The sequence below is a fragment of the Hypanus sabinus genome, chromosome 17 (assembly GCF_030144855.1).
Source record: "Hypanus sabinus isolate sHypSab1 chromosome 17, sHypSab1.hap1, whole genome shotgun sequence".
NCBI lineage: Eukaryota > Metazoa > Chordata > Chondrichthyes > Myliobatiformes > Dasyatidae > Hypanus > Hypanus sabinus.
This window is the reverse complement of record NC_082722.1, coordinates 14094972-14111995: the sequence shown is the minus strand read 5'-3', so window position 1 is coordinate 14111995 and position 17024 is coordinate 14094972. Positions and strand designations below refer to the sequence as shown.

The 17024-nt window shown below is 41.1% G+C and overlaps 1 protein-coding gene across 6 annotated transcripts in view; it reads left to right on the top strand.

The window, feature by feature from the left end:
• Positions 1-17024, top strand: part of ndrg4 (NDRG family member 4) — a 224321-nt gene that overhangs the window by 122787 nt on the left and 84510 nt on the right. For all 6 annotated transcript variants that reach the window (XM_059992564.1, XM_059992563.1, XM_059992560.1 and 3 more), the window contains exon 4: positions 1972-2077. In XM_059992564.1, coding sequence (XP_059848547.1) covers positions 1972-2077 — 106 coding nt within the window. The remainder of the gene's footprint in view (positions 1-1971; positions 2078-17024) is intronic.

Sequence of the window (17024 nt, the reverse complement as noted above, 5' to 3'; positions counted from 1 at the left end):
AGTGTGAGGTGTTGCACTTTGGGAGGACAAACCAGGGTAGGACTTGCACAGTGAACGGTGGAGCACTGAGGAGTGCAGTAGAAGAGATGGATATGGGCTTACAGATCCATATTTCCTTGAAAGTAGCATCACAGGTAGATAGGGTCACAAAGAGAGCTTTTGGCATGTTGGCCATAATTCAAAGTACTGAGTACAGGAGCTGTGATGTTATGTTGGAGTTGTACATGTATTGGTGACTCCCAATTTGGACTATTGTGTGAAGTTCTGGCTACCTACCTACAGAAAAAATATCTATAAGATTGAAAGAATGCAGAGAAAATTTACAAGACTGTTGCCAGGACTTGAGGAGCTGAGTTCTAGGGAAAGTTTGAAGAGGTTAGGACTTTATTCCCTGGAGCGTAGGAGAATGAGGGAAAATTTGATAAAGGTATGCAAAATTATGAGGCGTATAGATTGCAAGCAGACTTTTTCCAGTGACTAGAGGAAAAAATCTAGAGGTCATGGGTCAAGGGTGAAATGTGAAATGTTTAAGCGTAACACTGTGAGGAACTTATTCGTTCAGAGGGTGGAATGAGCTGCCAGCAGAAATGGTGGATGCGTGTTCAATTTTCAATATTTAAGAGAAATTTGTATAGGTACAGGGTTGGGAGACATATAGTGAGTTATGGTGCAGGTGCAGGTCAATGAGTCTAGACAGAGTAATAGTTCAGTGTGTACTAGATGGGCCAAAAGGCCTGTTTCTGTGCTGTAGTGTTCTTTGACTCTATGATCTCCCCTAATTCCACAGACTCCAGGCACACACTTCCTCTTTAATCCTGGATCTGTCCTACCTTCACTCTAGTCATCCTCCTATGTGTAGAATGCCTTGGTGTTTTCCTTAATCCTACTCACCAAGGCCTTTTCGTGGTCCCGTCTAGCTCTCCTAAGTTTCTTAAGCTCTTTCCTAGTTATCTTACATGCTCAAGAGCCTCTCTGATCCTTGCTTTCTTAACTTATGTATACCTTCTTCCTCTTGACTAGATGTCCCACTTTTATCAACCATGGTTTCTTCACCTTGTCAACCTTTCCCTACCTCAAAGGGACAAACCTATCCAGAATGCCATGCATGTGCTCCGTAAACAACCTCCATATTTCCACTGTACATTTCCCTGAGTAATATGTTCCCCATTTATGTTCCCAAGTTCCTGCCAAATAGTATCATAATTTGCCCTTCTCCAATTAAATATTTTGCCATACAGTCTGCTCCCAAGCCTATCCAAGGTTATGGTAATAGTCAAGGAATTGTGGTCACTGTCTCTAAAATGCTCACCCACAGAGAGATTGTTCTCTTGACCAGGCTCACTGCTTCATACTATATCCAGCATGACCTCTCCTCTAGATGGCCTGTCCACATATTGTGTTAGGAGTCCTTCCTGGACAATCCTTCTGGAAGATGCTTACAGTGCAATTACAGAATCACTGCTTTAGATAAGTGAAGAAGAGAAATGTTATGGTCACTGGTTTCACAATGACGTATTAATTACAAACTGGTGCAGTACTTTGTTACGACTAAAAGAAGGCAGGGATGTTGAGACTATGCAATTGCTGTATTTCCTAAGATATGGGGATAAAGTTATGCATTAATTACTGATTTAACAGGCGTCCAAATGGTGGGGCTCTGTAATCACTGATTCAACATGTATACTACGTGAGCAGCTTTTACAGTTGTGATATATTATACAAGGAATGTAATGCAGGTAACACAATCACTAAATTAATGAGAGAGATTGTAGGGAGTACAATATCAAATAGATTGAACAAGGGATTATTAATGAGGAATAATGTCTAAACTTGTGTGTATAATGGATAAGAATGTGACCATATATAATGCCTGAGTTTATCATATAGTGTGTGGATGTGTACAATCAGGAATTTTGGTAAATAAAAATAAGACTTCCAGTAACTGATTGTTGATGTTGTCAATCTCTCTAGGAGCATGACATTGAAACCCCCTATGGGATGTTGCATGTTGTTATCCGTGGTGCTCCTAAAGGAAACCGCCCAGCAATCCTGACCTACCATGATGTTGGGATGAACCGTAAGTACTGCGTTGCCTATCATGGAAGAAACACATGGCTCAGATTTGGAAATAAGATTTTTATACAATGGCAATGAAAAGGAAGGAAGTTAACATTGAATTATTATGCACATCAGGAGTTAGTGGACAACTGGTTAACTCCACATAATAAGAATGAAAAGGGAAGAGTTTTTCCTATCAAAACATAACAAATACGGGCAGTTGAATAAGAAAGAGTTTAGTATATCATGGCATGCAACTGGAAGGCATTGGATCTTTTGGAATTCTTTGTAAAGAGGTTGAGTGAGAAGGGGTTGGATCCCTTGGAGCTCTATGCAGTTTGACTTGGAAATGTCCTGGTCTTTTGGCATTCTGTATAATGGAATTGGATGTGAAAGGGTTTGGTCCATTGTGATACTGTATAAAGAGTTTAGTCTGTTGGAAATCCATACAAATGATTCATGGACATAATTATGGGTGAATAATATATTTGGATTATTAAACAGTTTAATTATGCTTGAAGGTATGCAGACCAGAGGATGTTGTGTTTGCTGGTCCACCCTGACTTACAGGTATTAGTCAGGTCAGGTGCATTGGTGTTGATATTGACCTTTACAGCCCTGAATAAGAGAGGGGAATATACAGTCAGGGTTAGTTACTCAGAGGTGCATGTTGATAACTTAAGAGTCAACTTTAGTTCTAATTCTTGCCTTTTAACATAGAGTAAAAAACTCTGCTGATCTTTGTTGTCCAAACTCATGGGAGCATTTGAACTTTGCTATATGATAAAGAAGACCAAGCAGCATTTAGTTTTCCTTCTGCTTTTGTGATGCAGTGGTAATGGATTTACTGGCCAGTTGGAGTCTCTGTCAAATTGACTACAACAGTCCAGGCTGAAAGTGAAAACAATTGAGGTTAAGAGATTTGGGCAGCTGTAGACCCAGTCTTTTTTCCCCTTCTCAGCCATGATACTTTTACAGTGTCAAATTACTCATGTTCTGTACTTTCCAAATTGCATTTTAAATAAGAAATCTGTTTTTAGGCAGCATCTAAGGAGGGGAATAAACAGTTGACGTTTTGCGCGATACACTTCATATTGACCCAAAAAGAGTTTTAGTCTGAAACATCAACTGTTTATTATCCTGTCCATAGATGCTCTCTGACATGCTGAGCTCCTCCAGCATTTTGTATGTGTTATTCAAGTTTTCCAATATTTGCAGAATCTCTTGTGTTTATGAATTGCTAATCACTAAGTCCATTTGCTGAAGCAGTCTATCCTAAAGGTTGATTATAGGCCTACTCAAATATCACGATGTGTATTAGTTTTAAATTTACCTTCCATTGTAAGTACAGCTTGTAATATGATTTGAATTTTTGGGACAAGGTTAAGCTGTTTGTGCTGTATCAAATCTGTTAATATAAACTTGAAAAGAAGATTACATCATCAATGTGGAACTATTACTTTAAACAATGGATTGAGCGGCAAATTAAAAGATCCGTACTTCGGAAAATAGCTGTCCATCCAGTTCCCAGGTAGACTACTGTCCTCTACACCATGTCATTGGCATCACAGACTAGATACTAGTTATGATGTCTGCTTGAAGGAACAGACTTTATTGAAAGCCATTAAAAGTGGAAATTATGGGATTGTTGTTAAAGAGTGTGTTCGTGCACCATGCACAACAACATTATACTTTTGTAGTTGGATGTTGTCTGGATGCCACAATGAGTTTTATTGGTGGGACCCCTCTTTCCTGCTAAAATTGACCTTTTTGAAAACTGCTTGTGATCTAAGATAAAGTTTTATCTGTGGGCATTACAAATTTATGGTTCAGAGTTTTGCTTTCCTTGTTTGTGACTCATAGTTGGATGCAAGGGAAATGGAGTTGCTCAAGACAGATGAAAAATTTCCAATAGAGACCCAAGCCCATCCAGATTAAGGGTCATAGCCCAAAACAGATGACAAATTTGTCATCTAAGAGGCCTAGATTAAGCCCATTCTGATTAAGGGTCATGGCCCAAGACGTCAACTGATCATTTCCTCCCATAAGTGCTGCCTGGCTTGCTGTCTCTTCCAGCATTTTGTGTGTGTGTTCGGCATGGATTTCCAGTGGTTTGGATATTAAGCCTAACTAAAGCTTGTTTTGCATAGATGAAAACTTATTGGAAAATGCTTTATTTTTGAAGCTGACTAAACCTAGTATACATGTAATAGTTTTTAATCACACTTTGAGAAGGAATTGTACAAGCACTAAATAATCAAGGAATTCATTTGAAGATCTATGCACAGTATCATTGTTATTTTAATATAGGAAAATGGACTGAAGTATCACTGTAAAGGTATCATATTGCAACTTCTCAGTTCATTTATTTTTTTTAAACTGTGGAAAATTTGCAAGTAGCACGAAAGCCATTTGGCTCATTGTGCTTGTGCCAGTCCAGTAGGGACTCTGTAGCCTTTTTGCCCTTCCATATTTGATCTATAACCCTGCAGGGGCTCTTCAAGAACACATCGAAGTATTGCCTAAATGCACTAAAAGTTTCTGATGCAAACACTTTCACATGGCATACCTCCCTCTGAATGAAATATTTTTCCTCATCTCCCCTCTAATTGGTCCAATTATTTTTGCTTCATGCCTTTGGCTTTTCAGCATTTTGCTAAGGTGAAAGGTATCTTCTCACTTATTGAACAAAATAAAAACTACAGTTGTTGGAAATCCAAAACTAAGACAAAAATTCTGGAGGTACTTAGCAGGTCAGGCAGCATCAGTGGGGAGAGGAAGAAAGTCAACTCTTCAGGTCAAGAATATCTTCATTCCAAGCTGGAAAAGTGAAAAACCTGATGTGTTTCAAGATGCAGAAATCAGTGAGGGTGGAGAGAGTGGGGCAATCTCCACAACAAAATGTCACTAAAGTTATCAAGGTAATAATTATTTTAAGAACTGACAGAAGTGGAAAAGAAATCAGGAGGAAATTGTTAACTTGAATGGTCTCTTAAATTAACTGTTACTGTCAGTCTCTGTGTGGACGTGGCTTTACTGCTTTATCTCTGCTGGTTTTAACCTTTGTAAATCTCCTTTCCACCCTTTTCTGAACATTCATTCTGTAAAAGCATTTTTAGAATTGCACTTAATTCTCAGGCTGTGACCAGCTAGGAAAGCAAATAGAATGGCAGGTGCTGGAATCTGAAACAAGAACAAAAAGGCTGGAAGATCTCAGCTAGTTGAGCAGCATCCGAGGAAAGAGAAACCAGTTATTATTTCAGCTTCTGGATCCTTCCTTGGGGTCCTTTCTTGTTCTCTGTGTTGACAAGTACTGTGATTAATTTGCCTAATTGAAGATAAAAGTACCTTGTACATGTTCAACAAGTACACAGGTTGGAACTCCTCAAATACCTCGATGCTATGGTCACATATTTCTGTCCCTCTGGTCTGATTATGTCTGTAGTATTTAAATAAAGGGGTGGGAATGCCTTCTGGAATGAAGTACCAGGCAGCCTATCTGCTCCATAATGCATACCAGTGTCATAATCACAGACTTCAGCTTATCAGTTCAGAGCCAAGCTTTCTTATAGGTACTTATTGAATATATGATTGCCTTAGATCCCAATGGTTTCCATCAATTTCCAGATACTGCTGCTGCAGCATATCATCATCTGCTGTGCTTGTCTGAAAGTAATTCCTTTATTTGATTTAATCAGTTCATTTAATTCTGCCACCACCAGCTTAACACCAACAGAGTACATACTCTGTGGATGCTGCACTCAAGAACACTGAACTAAATGCACACTCTTCTTGGAGTTCTCACCCAGCTCTTGAGGGCTTCCAACATGACTGTGAGTGATTGTAACAGCAGAGAACATACAAATTACCATGGCCTACAAGTACAAGGAAAGCATAAAATTCAGTCTATGTTGTTTAAGATTTTAAAATAAAAAAATCAAACTAATAGTGTTATTTGGGAGGTGAGAGCCAGGATACTGATGTTGGCATTAGTACTTTGAGCTTTTGGCTATATTGTTAGTTGGTCACCTGGTTAGCCAGAGACAATGAAAGGAGCATGAATCCATTGCAAAGTAAGAAAGTAGGAGAAGAAAATAATCTTTATAATTACAGTATGTTAATAACTGTGATCTACATTGCCACCATTTCTCCCCGTTGAACACCTGTGGCCATGTGTGTTTCTGTCCTTTAAAGCCAGGTTTACCAGCCAGGGAAGATTGTTTGTATCTGCTCCTGGATGAGCAGAAATTTCTTCCAACTGAGTATTAGGAAGAGTGAAGCCTTTATGTTCATTCTCAGCAACTGTTCAAGCTTTAACCAAGTTCTTTACAGCTAACTTACGTTATTTGACTAGAGTTGAGTTTCTAACTGGGTATTTTGTCTATCATTGAGGCTACTTCCTTCCAGAAAAATAGATTTTCAAACTCTTCCCCTGCCCCAGTTCACCTGGTTTTGATATCTTTGTATCCGTGATTTCTACAGAATCCCTGACTAATCTGCTTGCTTCCAGCCTCCATAAACCTTGAGTCTTCTGAAACGCAGCATTAAATATTCTCTTACATTAAACCCCATGCACTCATCAGCCTGGATTTGCTGATCTACATTGATCAATTGCAGCAAAGTTATAAATTCACACTTTGCTTACAAAGCCTGTCTTCATTCTGTCTTGTGTATGTATTTACTTGCATCCCTGCAACTCTTGGAGATAGCTTGCTGTTCTTAAGTGTGCCTCTTGCACACCCTTGATTCATTTTAGTTACACCATTATTAGTGGCTGTACCTTCAGCTGTTGAGCCATTAAGCTGTGTAATTCCCTCCCTTTGCCTCCCCTTCTGTCATTTTGTTTCCTGATTAAAACCTACTCCTTTGACCAAATTGTTCCAGCTTCTCATTATCTTGGAAAGTGTCAAATGTTGTTTAATAACATGCTTTTGGTGATCGCTGGAATATTTTGCACTGTGTGAGGTGGTATGTCATTGTGAAAAGGAGCAAGGGAGAGAAGAATAAGTGAATAAAGCACTTGTATCTTAATCAATTACTACAAATACCCTGTGGGCAGTGGACCAGAAAAGTAAACACTCTATGTCATTCCCACCTCCCTGTCAGTAAGTGCTTCAGCAGAGTTAAGTATGACTCTGCCAAGATGGACATTAAAGAATCTGCTCTGGGTTCAAGATGATCTGTGGACAATGGTGACAGGGTTCTGTTGCCAGCAGTATAAACTTTGGTGACATATGCCATATGTTTATGGGATGGCAACATGATTCATCTGAGCCGGGAGATAATTTGAGGGGCTGAAGATGGCAGCTGGATTTGAGAATGGATAAATGCAAGCAGAATCAGAATCAGGTTTAACATCACTGGCCTATGTTGGGAAAGTTCTTCTGTGACAGCAATACATTGCAAAACATCATAAAAAAAAACTATCAGTGACAATAAGAGACATACAGTTTATGAAATTAAATTAAATAATGCAAAAAGAGAGCAATAAAAATAGTGAGGTTGTGTTCATGGGTCAGTGGACCATTCTGAAATCTGATGACAGAGGGGAAGGAGCTGTCCCTGAACATTGTGTGTCTTTCAACTCTTGTACCTCTTCCTTGATGGTAGCACCGAGAGGACAGCATGTCCTGGGTGATGGGGCCTTGGTGTTGGGGAGGCTAGTGCCCATGATAGAGCTGGCTGAGTTTACAGCTTTTTCCAATCCAGTGCAATGGCCCTTCCATTCAGATGGCGATGCAACTCCACACTACATCTGTAGATATTTATGAGAGTCTTTGAAGTGTCCTCAAACTCCTGTGAAATATAGCTGCTATCTTCTTTACTGCTTTTTTAATCGCATCAAAATGTTGGGCCCAGGTTAGATCTTCAGAGATGTTGACACCCACAAACTTGAAACTGCTCACCCTTTCCACTGCTGATCCCTTGATGAGGACTGGTATGTGTTCCCTTGACTTTTCCTTCCTGAACACATCAATCCCTTGGTGTTACTGATGTTGAGTGCAACATTGTTGCTGTGACACTGCTCAACCAGCTGATCTACCTCGCTCCTGTATGCTGCTTCATCACCATCTGAAATTCTGCCAACAATAGTTGTGTCATTGGCAAATTTGTATATGGTGTTTGAGCTGTGACCAGCCACATAGTCATGGGCATGGAGAGAGTAGAGCAGTACGCTAAGCACACATCCTTGAGGTGTGGCCATATTGATTGCTAGTGAGGAGGAGATGTTATTTCCAATCTGCGCTGACTGTGGTCTCTCAGTGAGGAAGTTAAGGATCTATTTGCAGAGGGAGGTACAGAGGCCCAGATTTTGGGGCTTGTTGATTAGAACTGAGGGTATGAATGTGAATGGCAGACTGACGTAGATATTACTATTGTCCGGGTGATCTAAGGCCAAGTGGAGAGCTAGTAATATTGTATCTGGGAAAGAGATCACAGGGTCACTGGATGCTGCAGGGATTCGTGCAGGTATAGTTAAAAAAAAACCTCTTTATTGCTTTTACAGAATGAAAAGAAAACACACACAAAATGCTGGTGGAACACAGCAGGCCAGGCAGAATCTATAAGGAGAAGCACTGTCGATGTTTCCCCCCCTTCTTTCTCCCGAGGCCTCCCATCCCATGATCCTTTCCCTTCTCCAGCTCTGTATCACTTTCGCCAATCTCCTTTCCAGCTCTTAGCTTCACCCTAACCCCTCCGGTCTTCTCCTATCATTTTGCATTTCTCCCTCCCCCCACTACTTTCAAATCTCTTACGTCTTTCCTTTCAGTTAGTCCTGACGAGGGGTCTCGGCCCGAAACTTCAACAGTGCTTCTCCTTATAGATTCTGCCTGGCCTGCTGTGTTCCACCAGCATTTTGTGTGTGTTGTTTGAATTTCCAGCATCTGCAGATTTCCTCGTGTTTGCTCAGAAAACACATTAGATCAGGGGTGTCAAACTCAAATACACTGTGGGCCAAAATTAAAAAATCGGTACAAGTCGAGGGCTGGACTGGTTCAGCGTTTATTGCAAAACTTATTGAAATGAATTTATTACACATATTAACCTGGAACTAACAAAGCTTAGGTTATTGCCTACAAAAACAACATTGAACATTAAATAAATAAAAAATCTGTTGCATTTATTTCTTATGGCTTTATCTGCAGCTTTTCCGGAGTAATTTCTAATGAAGACATTTTTCCACAGGCCAACACTCTGTGATTCACACTAGTCTAAGCCAGATACTTGGCACCTCATCTTGGATGCAAGTTCATCAATGTTTGGAGTCAGGCTCTGAGCTGAGGAAACCCTCAGAATTGAGTGAAGGTGTTCATCAGAAAGACGACTCCTGTGTGATGTTTTGTTTATCTTCATCAAAGAGAACAGTTGTTCACACAGACATGTGCTGCCAAACATAGAGAGCATTTGAGCAGCTTGGGTACGCAGCTGGGGCATTGTGTCGGGAATGAAACGTAGAAACTGTGCAGCGCCCACCGAGTCATACTTTGCCTTGAGTGTGTCACTACATTGGAGTTCAATCAGCTCCATTTGTATGTTGGTTGGTGTGCTTTCCACGTCAGCTGCAAATGGATTACTGAGCAGTTCAAACCTGCTTTTTTGGGCTTCAAAGTCGGCAAATCGCCGTGTGAAGTCGGCACCAAGTATGCTAAGTTTTTCAGCAAACTTTGCACGTGGGAACACTGCGGTAGAAACCTGTTCTTTCATAGTTTGGCAACATGGAAAATGGCTCAAGTTTTCTTGCTGCATCTGCGTCTCCCACAGGCGCAGCTTGGTTTTAAAAGCCCTCACTGCAGCGTACAAATCTGTGATCACACGACCCCGCCTCTGAAGCTGCAGGTTGAGTGCATTGAGATGGCTCGTGATGTCACACAGAAACGCCATTTCACAAAGCAACTTTTTATCCTGGAGCTCTGTTGTGTCTTTCCCTTTGCTTTCCATGAACTGACAGATCTCCTCACGCAACTCGAAACATCTTTTCAGCACTTTTCCTTGGCTTAACCATCGCACCTCTGTGTGATAGGGCAAATCATTATATTCTGAACCCAACTCCTCCAGAAACGACTTGAACTCGCGGTGATTTAAACCTTTGGCTCTTATGAAGTTAACTACTCGTGTTATAGTGCTCATTATATGTTCCATTTTCAAGGCTTTGCCACACAACGATTCCTGGTGTATGATGCAGTGATAAGCTGTCAGCTCACCTGCGCCGTTTTCCTCCCGCATCTTCTCCCGGATCCTGCCCACCAACCCGCTCTTCTGACCGCACATCGCGGGCTTCTGTTTCTTGTCCAGATGCTTGTATTTGTCGTGGTGTTTCATTTCATAGTGTTGTCTTACGTTATATTCTTTAATTACAGCCACACCGTCTCCGCACACAAGACAATCAGGTTTGCCCTTTATATCTGCAAACATATACTCTGCCTCCCACCTGCCTTGAAAACCCCTGTTTTCAAAATCCACCTTTCGTTCAGCCATTTTTGGGGTGAGGGATAGCTGAAAGTTGACCACACGTGACTAGCGCCATAAGGATGCTGATGAGAGAGTAAGGCAAGCGCGAGCAATGCACTGGCAGTGCATTGTGGGATTTGTAGTATTAGTGGTGCATGCACTATACCGGCGGGCCAGCTTTAATAGAGAAAAAAAATTATTCATTAATGATAATCGGAAATAAACCAAGGAAACCGAATAAACACTAAAAACCCTGAAAACCTGGTATCTGAATAAACTCAGCATTAGCCATATCATATGCCATAGGCCGGGGGTCAGCAACCCGCGGCTCCGGGCCGCATGTGGCTCTTTCATCTCTGTGCTGCGGCTCCCTGTGGCTTTGGAAAATAAATGATGAGTATTTAATTAAAATGTATTTTATGTTAGTTTGTTAGTTTTTGAAATGTAATTCTAAATTTGAAGATTATGGTGATCTTGTACAATCTAAATAAAACGTTGTGGCGACCCATTTCCTAGCACATTCGAACCGGCTCACAATTAGCCAGCATTCAGGCTAAGGGAGATAGCCTACGGGGGTTTGTGAGTACGTGTCTTTTGGAGCATCCAACCCATGGGGGGCGGGTTGAGGGAGGCTTAAAAGCAAGGCTGTTTAGTTCGAATAAAGTTATCTTTGACTGCAGTTTACTGACTGCGTGTAGCACACCGCTACAACGTGTTTTTATCGCTGGCTGTCCAGAGGGGAGGTGCTGAAACACTTTGTCGCGTGTCCGGAAGAAGTGAAAACTTTCCTGGGCAGCAAAGGGCTCACCTTTCCTGAGCTGGAACAGCCAGAGTAGCTGGAAAAGCTACATGTCATGGTAGACATGACAGCGCACCTGAACACGCTGAACACAGCTCTTCAAGGGAAAGGACTTACAGCTCTACACATGTTGGAGGATGTTTTGGCATTCGAGCGCAAGTTGACAGTGCTTGCCAGAGATTTACAGAAAGGCACATTGTCTCACTTCCCCAATTTGAGAGCGTTCAAACAAGATCACGACATGATAAATTTGGAGTATTTACATTCTGCAATCATCGCAATGCAAACATCATTTGGGAAATGCTTCTGTGAGTTCAGAGAGGAAAAAAACACATTATCCTTCCCAGTCACTCCCCTAAGCATCGATCCATCCCTACTGAATACGACTGCATTGGCAGGTGTGAGTCAACCTGATCTTGAGATGGAACTGGCCGACATAGCCGACAAAGACGTATGGGTGTCCAAGTTTAGACGCTTGACAGCAGACCTTGAAGATGTTGCCCGTCAGAAGGCCGTTCTTGCTCAGAATCACAAATGGAGTGATATTGAAAACCTCCCCAGACTGGACAAACTTGTGTTTGAAACATGGAATGCTATCCCCGACATTTATGTAAACATTAAAAAGTATGCGCTTGGAGTCCTGTCAATCTTTGGATCCACATATGTATGTGAGCAGGTGTTCTCCAACATGAACTTTATTAAAAACAAACCGCGCACACCTCACAGATGATAGCTTGCGATCCTGTGTAAAGATGAAGGTGACGTCATACAACCCTAATGTGCAGATGCTGTGTGCTGAGGTCCAGGAGCAGAAATCCCATTAACCAAGTATGATAAATATTTTAATTGCCTATTATTTTACGTATATTCATATTTTTTCATTGTTCAGTGAAATAGTCCTTTTATTTTTCAGGTTGACAGCTGGCTGATGTTACTTTTGGTTTGCTGCTGGCGGAAAATTTAAGTTCGGCGTTTTTCATAAATACAAGAAGGACTCAAATAGACATTGAGTATTTTACCTTCAACCCAACGTCTTTTTTTCGGAGTTCAAAATGTTTTTGTTGCATGCAGAAATGTAATTTTGTTTTCTCTGCAGGAGTTCATCGATTTCATAAATGCAACACATTATAGTTTGTTTATACATAGCATAAAGGCAAAAAAAAATTGTATGCAGTGTTATTTCATTTTAAATGTCAAACGGGTTTTGTGGCTCCCAGTGTTTTCTTTTCTGTGGGAAACGGGTCCAAATGGCTCTTTCAGTGGTAAAGGTTGCTGACCCCTGCCATAGGCACTTCGATTACTGGGGCCAGCTTTAATAGTAATTAAATATTATCTCGCGGGCCAAAGATAATTCCATCGCGGGCTGGATTTGGCCTGCGGGCCTTGAGTTTGACATATATGCATTAGATCATACATGGGTTGAAAATGCAGCAAAGTTAAAGAAAAGGGAAAAAAATACATAAGAAATCAAACGGAAAAAAAGAAAACACCCTGCCATTAAAAAAGCAGTCAATTCAGATCGTTACTTCCATCATCCTGAATATTGTTGTGCAGGTGTCGTTTTATTCTCCCTTTCACATACAACTGGAATTGGAACAGAACACATTTGGATGCACAGCTACTAATAAACTTAGATAACCATTCTGTTATAGCACCCAGTCATTGTGGGACTATTTGTGGACAAATACGTTGCAGCCAAAGGGAGGAGTGCCTCATTCAGTCCACATTGCTTTAACTGCTGGGCTGGCCACAGCTGGCCTGGCGTCTCTGAGAAATTAACTAGTCTGGCCTACAATTAGAATATGTATGTCTCTGAACACCTATGGCCATGTGTGTTTCCACCCTTTTAAACCTGGTTTACCAGCCACAAAATATTGCTGGAAGCTGCTTTGGTGCAGAAGGTTATTAAGATGCAGAACACAGACAGCTGCTGCTGTTTCTGACTGGCTGCTGCCATGAGAAATTTAACGCAGAAAAATTATGAAAATGGGGCTGGGGGTCTGCAGGGTGTTGATGCCAGTCCTTTGAAGTTTTTTTATAATTAATCATTTCTGCAGATAATGGGTTTGTGTTTAGTTTTTAATGGTGCAGCCATGTTATTTGTGGTGCAGTGTAGGTCACCTTGAGAACTCTGCAGATGAATCTGGAAGATCATGAGTGCAATGCTCAGCCACAGTTATGAATATGAAACTCAAGGGCTGATGCAACTCACTAAAGTCCATCAGCTGGTCTTGTATCTAGTGCAATTTGCAAAATGGGGAGAGGGGCAAATTTAACATGTACAATCAGACATGCTTTTGTTGCAGGCAGCCTTGCTGTTTGCAATGGCTCCAAACTAAAAAGGCTTTAGGACATTCTGCACTAGCAAAGGCTCATGTGCAGACTGCAAACAAACACAAGCATGATTTAATAGAGTGGATACAAACACAGTGTGGTACTGAAATAGGTACAGATTTTATATTGTAGCAGAACAGGGTGCAGGTAGGGTACAGACAGGAAAAACTTGTACACTGGTTCAGGCCAACAGGACCACTTAATGTGGTGGGTAACTGATAAGCAGTTATATCTCACTGCAGTGCGCAAGGGCAGGCACAGACCTGACCGAAGCATTGTGGAAAGGTGACTGATGGCTCAGCAATTTTATTCAGCTTTGTCACAAGGGTAATCTGGAAAACATTCACAGCAATTTGTTGACCATTTAGCACCACACATGAGCTTTATTCTGCTGAAGACTCTTATGTTGTCCTTTGACCTTCAGTACTTGATCAGGCAGTTGAGTGAGTGTGAAAGGACTGTTACTGAGAGGAGCAGTAAGGCTCTACCCTCCTGTCATGGCATCTTCTGACTATATTTGCTATTAATGGGGATCTTGGGAGAGTAAAATCTCAGGGGATAGTCATTTGTTCCTGGATCTCACCTCTAAATGTGCTTGAGAATATTAGCTGTTGAATGTAGCCACCAACCAGCTCCATTGAATTCAGTGGAACTAAAGCAGTGACTAAGTGGTGGTAAAACAGTGAATTACTCCATTGGATGAATGGCCTAATTCTGCTCCCGTCTCTTATAGCCATGTGATATTGTTCCATGCCTTTGACACTGGTAACTATTTATCAAATTTCTATTCCAATACAGTCGGCCCTCCTTATCCGCGAATTCAACCAACTGCAAATCACAAAAACCCGGAAGTGCTGTTCCAACACTTGTTGTTCTAGCATGTACAGACTTTTTTTCTTGTGATTATTCCCTAAACAATGCAGTATAACAACTATTTTACATATCATTTACATTGTATTAGGTATTATAAGTAATCTAGAGATTATTTAAAGTATACAGGAGGATGTGCGTAGATTATCGTGGATCGGGATCGAAAAAAATCGGAAGTTCTCTTAACTAAGTAAGTCGTAACAGGTACATCCGGTATTATTTAGCATCAGTTAGTCGAACATTTGTCTTCGTATATAGTATATATTTTACCTTTCTATGCATATAAAACACTTAAGAACGTATGTTTCAGCACCGGGCTCGGGAACGCAAAATCGCGAGTTCGACCTAGTGACAGATCGCTCCGAGTGCACTCTCCAGCGTGCCAGGTTGATGTGGAGGATCAAAAACCCCAAACCCCAAAACCCAATAATTAATCCACTGCGTTGCTTAGTAATAATTGTAGCTTTCATCAGGGCACAGCCTTTCTCACTTTATCCTTTAAAATTGTTACGATTGTTGACTGATGTAGCCTAACACTTTTCCAATGGTGTTTCACCTCTTTCCGATCGCTTTATTATTTCCACTTTATTTTCAATCATTATCGTGAGTATTGTGAACAGAAACACCGCGGATTCAGATCTCTGCAGTTCATCCTAATGTGGACTGCACTGAGACAGGTTAAGTAAGGTCTTGGGTTCAGCTGGCTCCTAAGATCCACCATATTGAGACAGGTTGAATAAGGGACTTGAGCATCCACGAATTTTGGTATCCCTGGGGGGTCCCGGAACCAATCCCTTGCGGATAAGGAGGGCCGACTGTACTGAAAATGCTGCTTCATTAATGGATTGTTTTTAAGGAAAGAAAGGAAAAAGGAGATTAGGCTTTTGTTGGATAATTAGGCTGTTACTTCCAGTCACCCACATAAATCAAACCTCATTACCCAGTTCATAAAGGTATTGTGCCATATTGAACTTGTATCACTTTCACGGAGGCACTGTGCAATATTCCACTCCCTGCCCTTTTTTTATAACGATATAACAATTACAACATGGAAACAGGCCATCTCGGCCCTTCTAGTCCGTGCCGAACGCTTACTCTCAGCTAGTCCCACTGACCCACACTCAGCCCATAACTCTCCATTCCTTTCCTGTCCATATACCTATCCAATTTTACTTTAAATGACAATACCAAACCTGCCTCTACCACTTCTACTGGAAGCTCGTTCCACACAGCTACCACTCTCTGAGTAAAGAAATTCCCCCTCGTGTTACCCTTAAACTTTTGCTCCCTAACTCTCAACACATGTCCTCTTGTTTGAATCTCCCCTACTCTCAATGGAAAAAGCCTATCCATGTCCACTCTATCTAACCCCCTCATAATGTTAAATACCTCTATCAAGTCCCCCCTCAACCTTCTACGCTCCAAAGAATAAAGACCTAACTTGTTCAACCTTTCCCTGTAATTTAGTTGCAGGGAACATTCTAGAAAATCTTCTCTGTACTGTCTCTATTTTGTTGACATCTTTCCTATTATTTGGTTACCAGAACTGTATACAATACTCCAAATTCAGCCTTACCAATGCCTTGTACAATTTTAACATTACATCCCAACTCCAATACTAAATGCTCTGATTTATAAAGGCCAACATACCAAAAGCTTTCTTCACCACCCTATCCACATGAGATTCCACCTTCAGGGAACTATGCACCATTATTCCTAGATCACTCTGTTCTACTGCAATCCTCAATGCCCTACCATTTACCACGTATGTCCTATTTAGATTAGTCCTACCAAAATGTAGCACCTCTCACTTATCAGCATTAAACTCCATCTGCCATCGTTCAGCCCACTCTTCTAATTGGCCTTAATGTCTCCGCAAGCTTTGAAAACCTACTTCATTATCCACAATGACACCTACCTTAGTATCATCTGCATACTTACTAATCCAATTTACCACCCCATCATCCAGATCATTAATGTATATGACAAACAATATTGGACTCAGTACAGATCCCTGAGGCAGACCACTAGTCACCAGCCTCCAACCTGACAAACAGTTATCCACCACTACTCTCTGGCATCTCCTATCCAGCCACTGTTGAATCCATTTTACTACTTCGATATTAATACCTAATGATTGAACCTTCCTAACTAACCTTCTTGTCAGAGGCCTTACTGAAGTCTATATTGGCAACATTCAGTGCTTTACCCTCGTCAACTTTCCTCGTAATCTCTTCAAAAAATTCAATAAGATTTGTTAAACCTGACCTTCCACGCACACATCCATGTTGACTGTTCCTAATCAGACCCTGTCTATCATATATACAATCTCTAAGAATACTTTACATTAATTTACCCACCACAGACGTCAAATTGCTAGGTTAACTCTTAACCCTTTTTAAACAATGGAACCACATGAGCAATACAGCAATTCTCCGGCACCATCCCCGCTTCTAATGACATTTGAAGTATTTCTGTATGAGCCCCTGCTATTTCTACACTAACTTCCCTC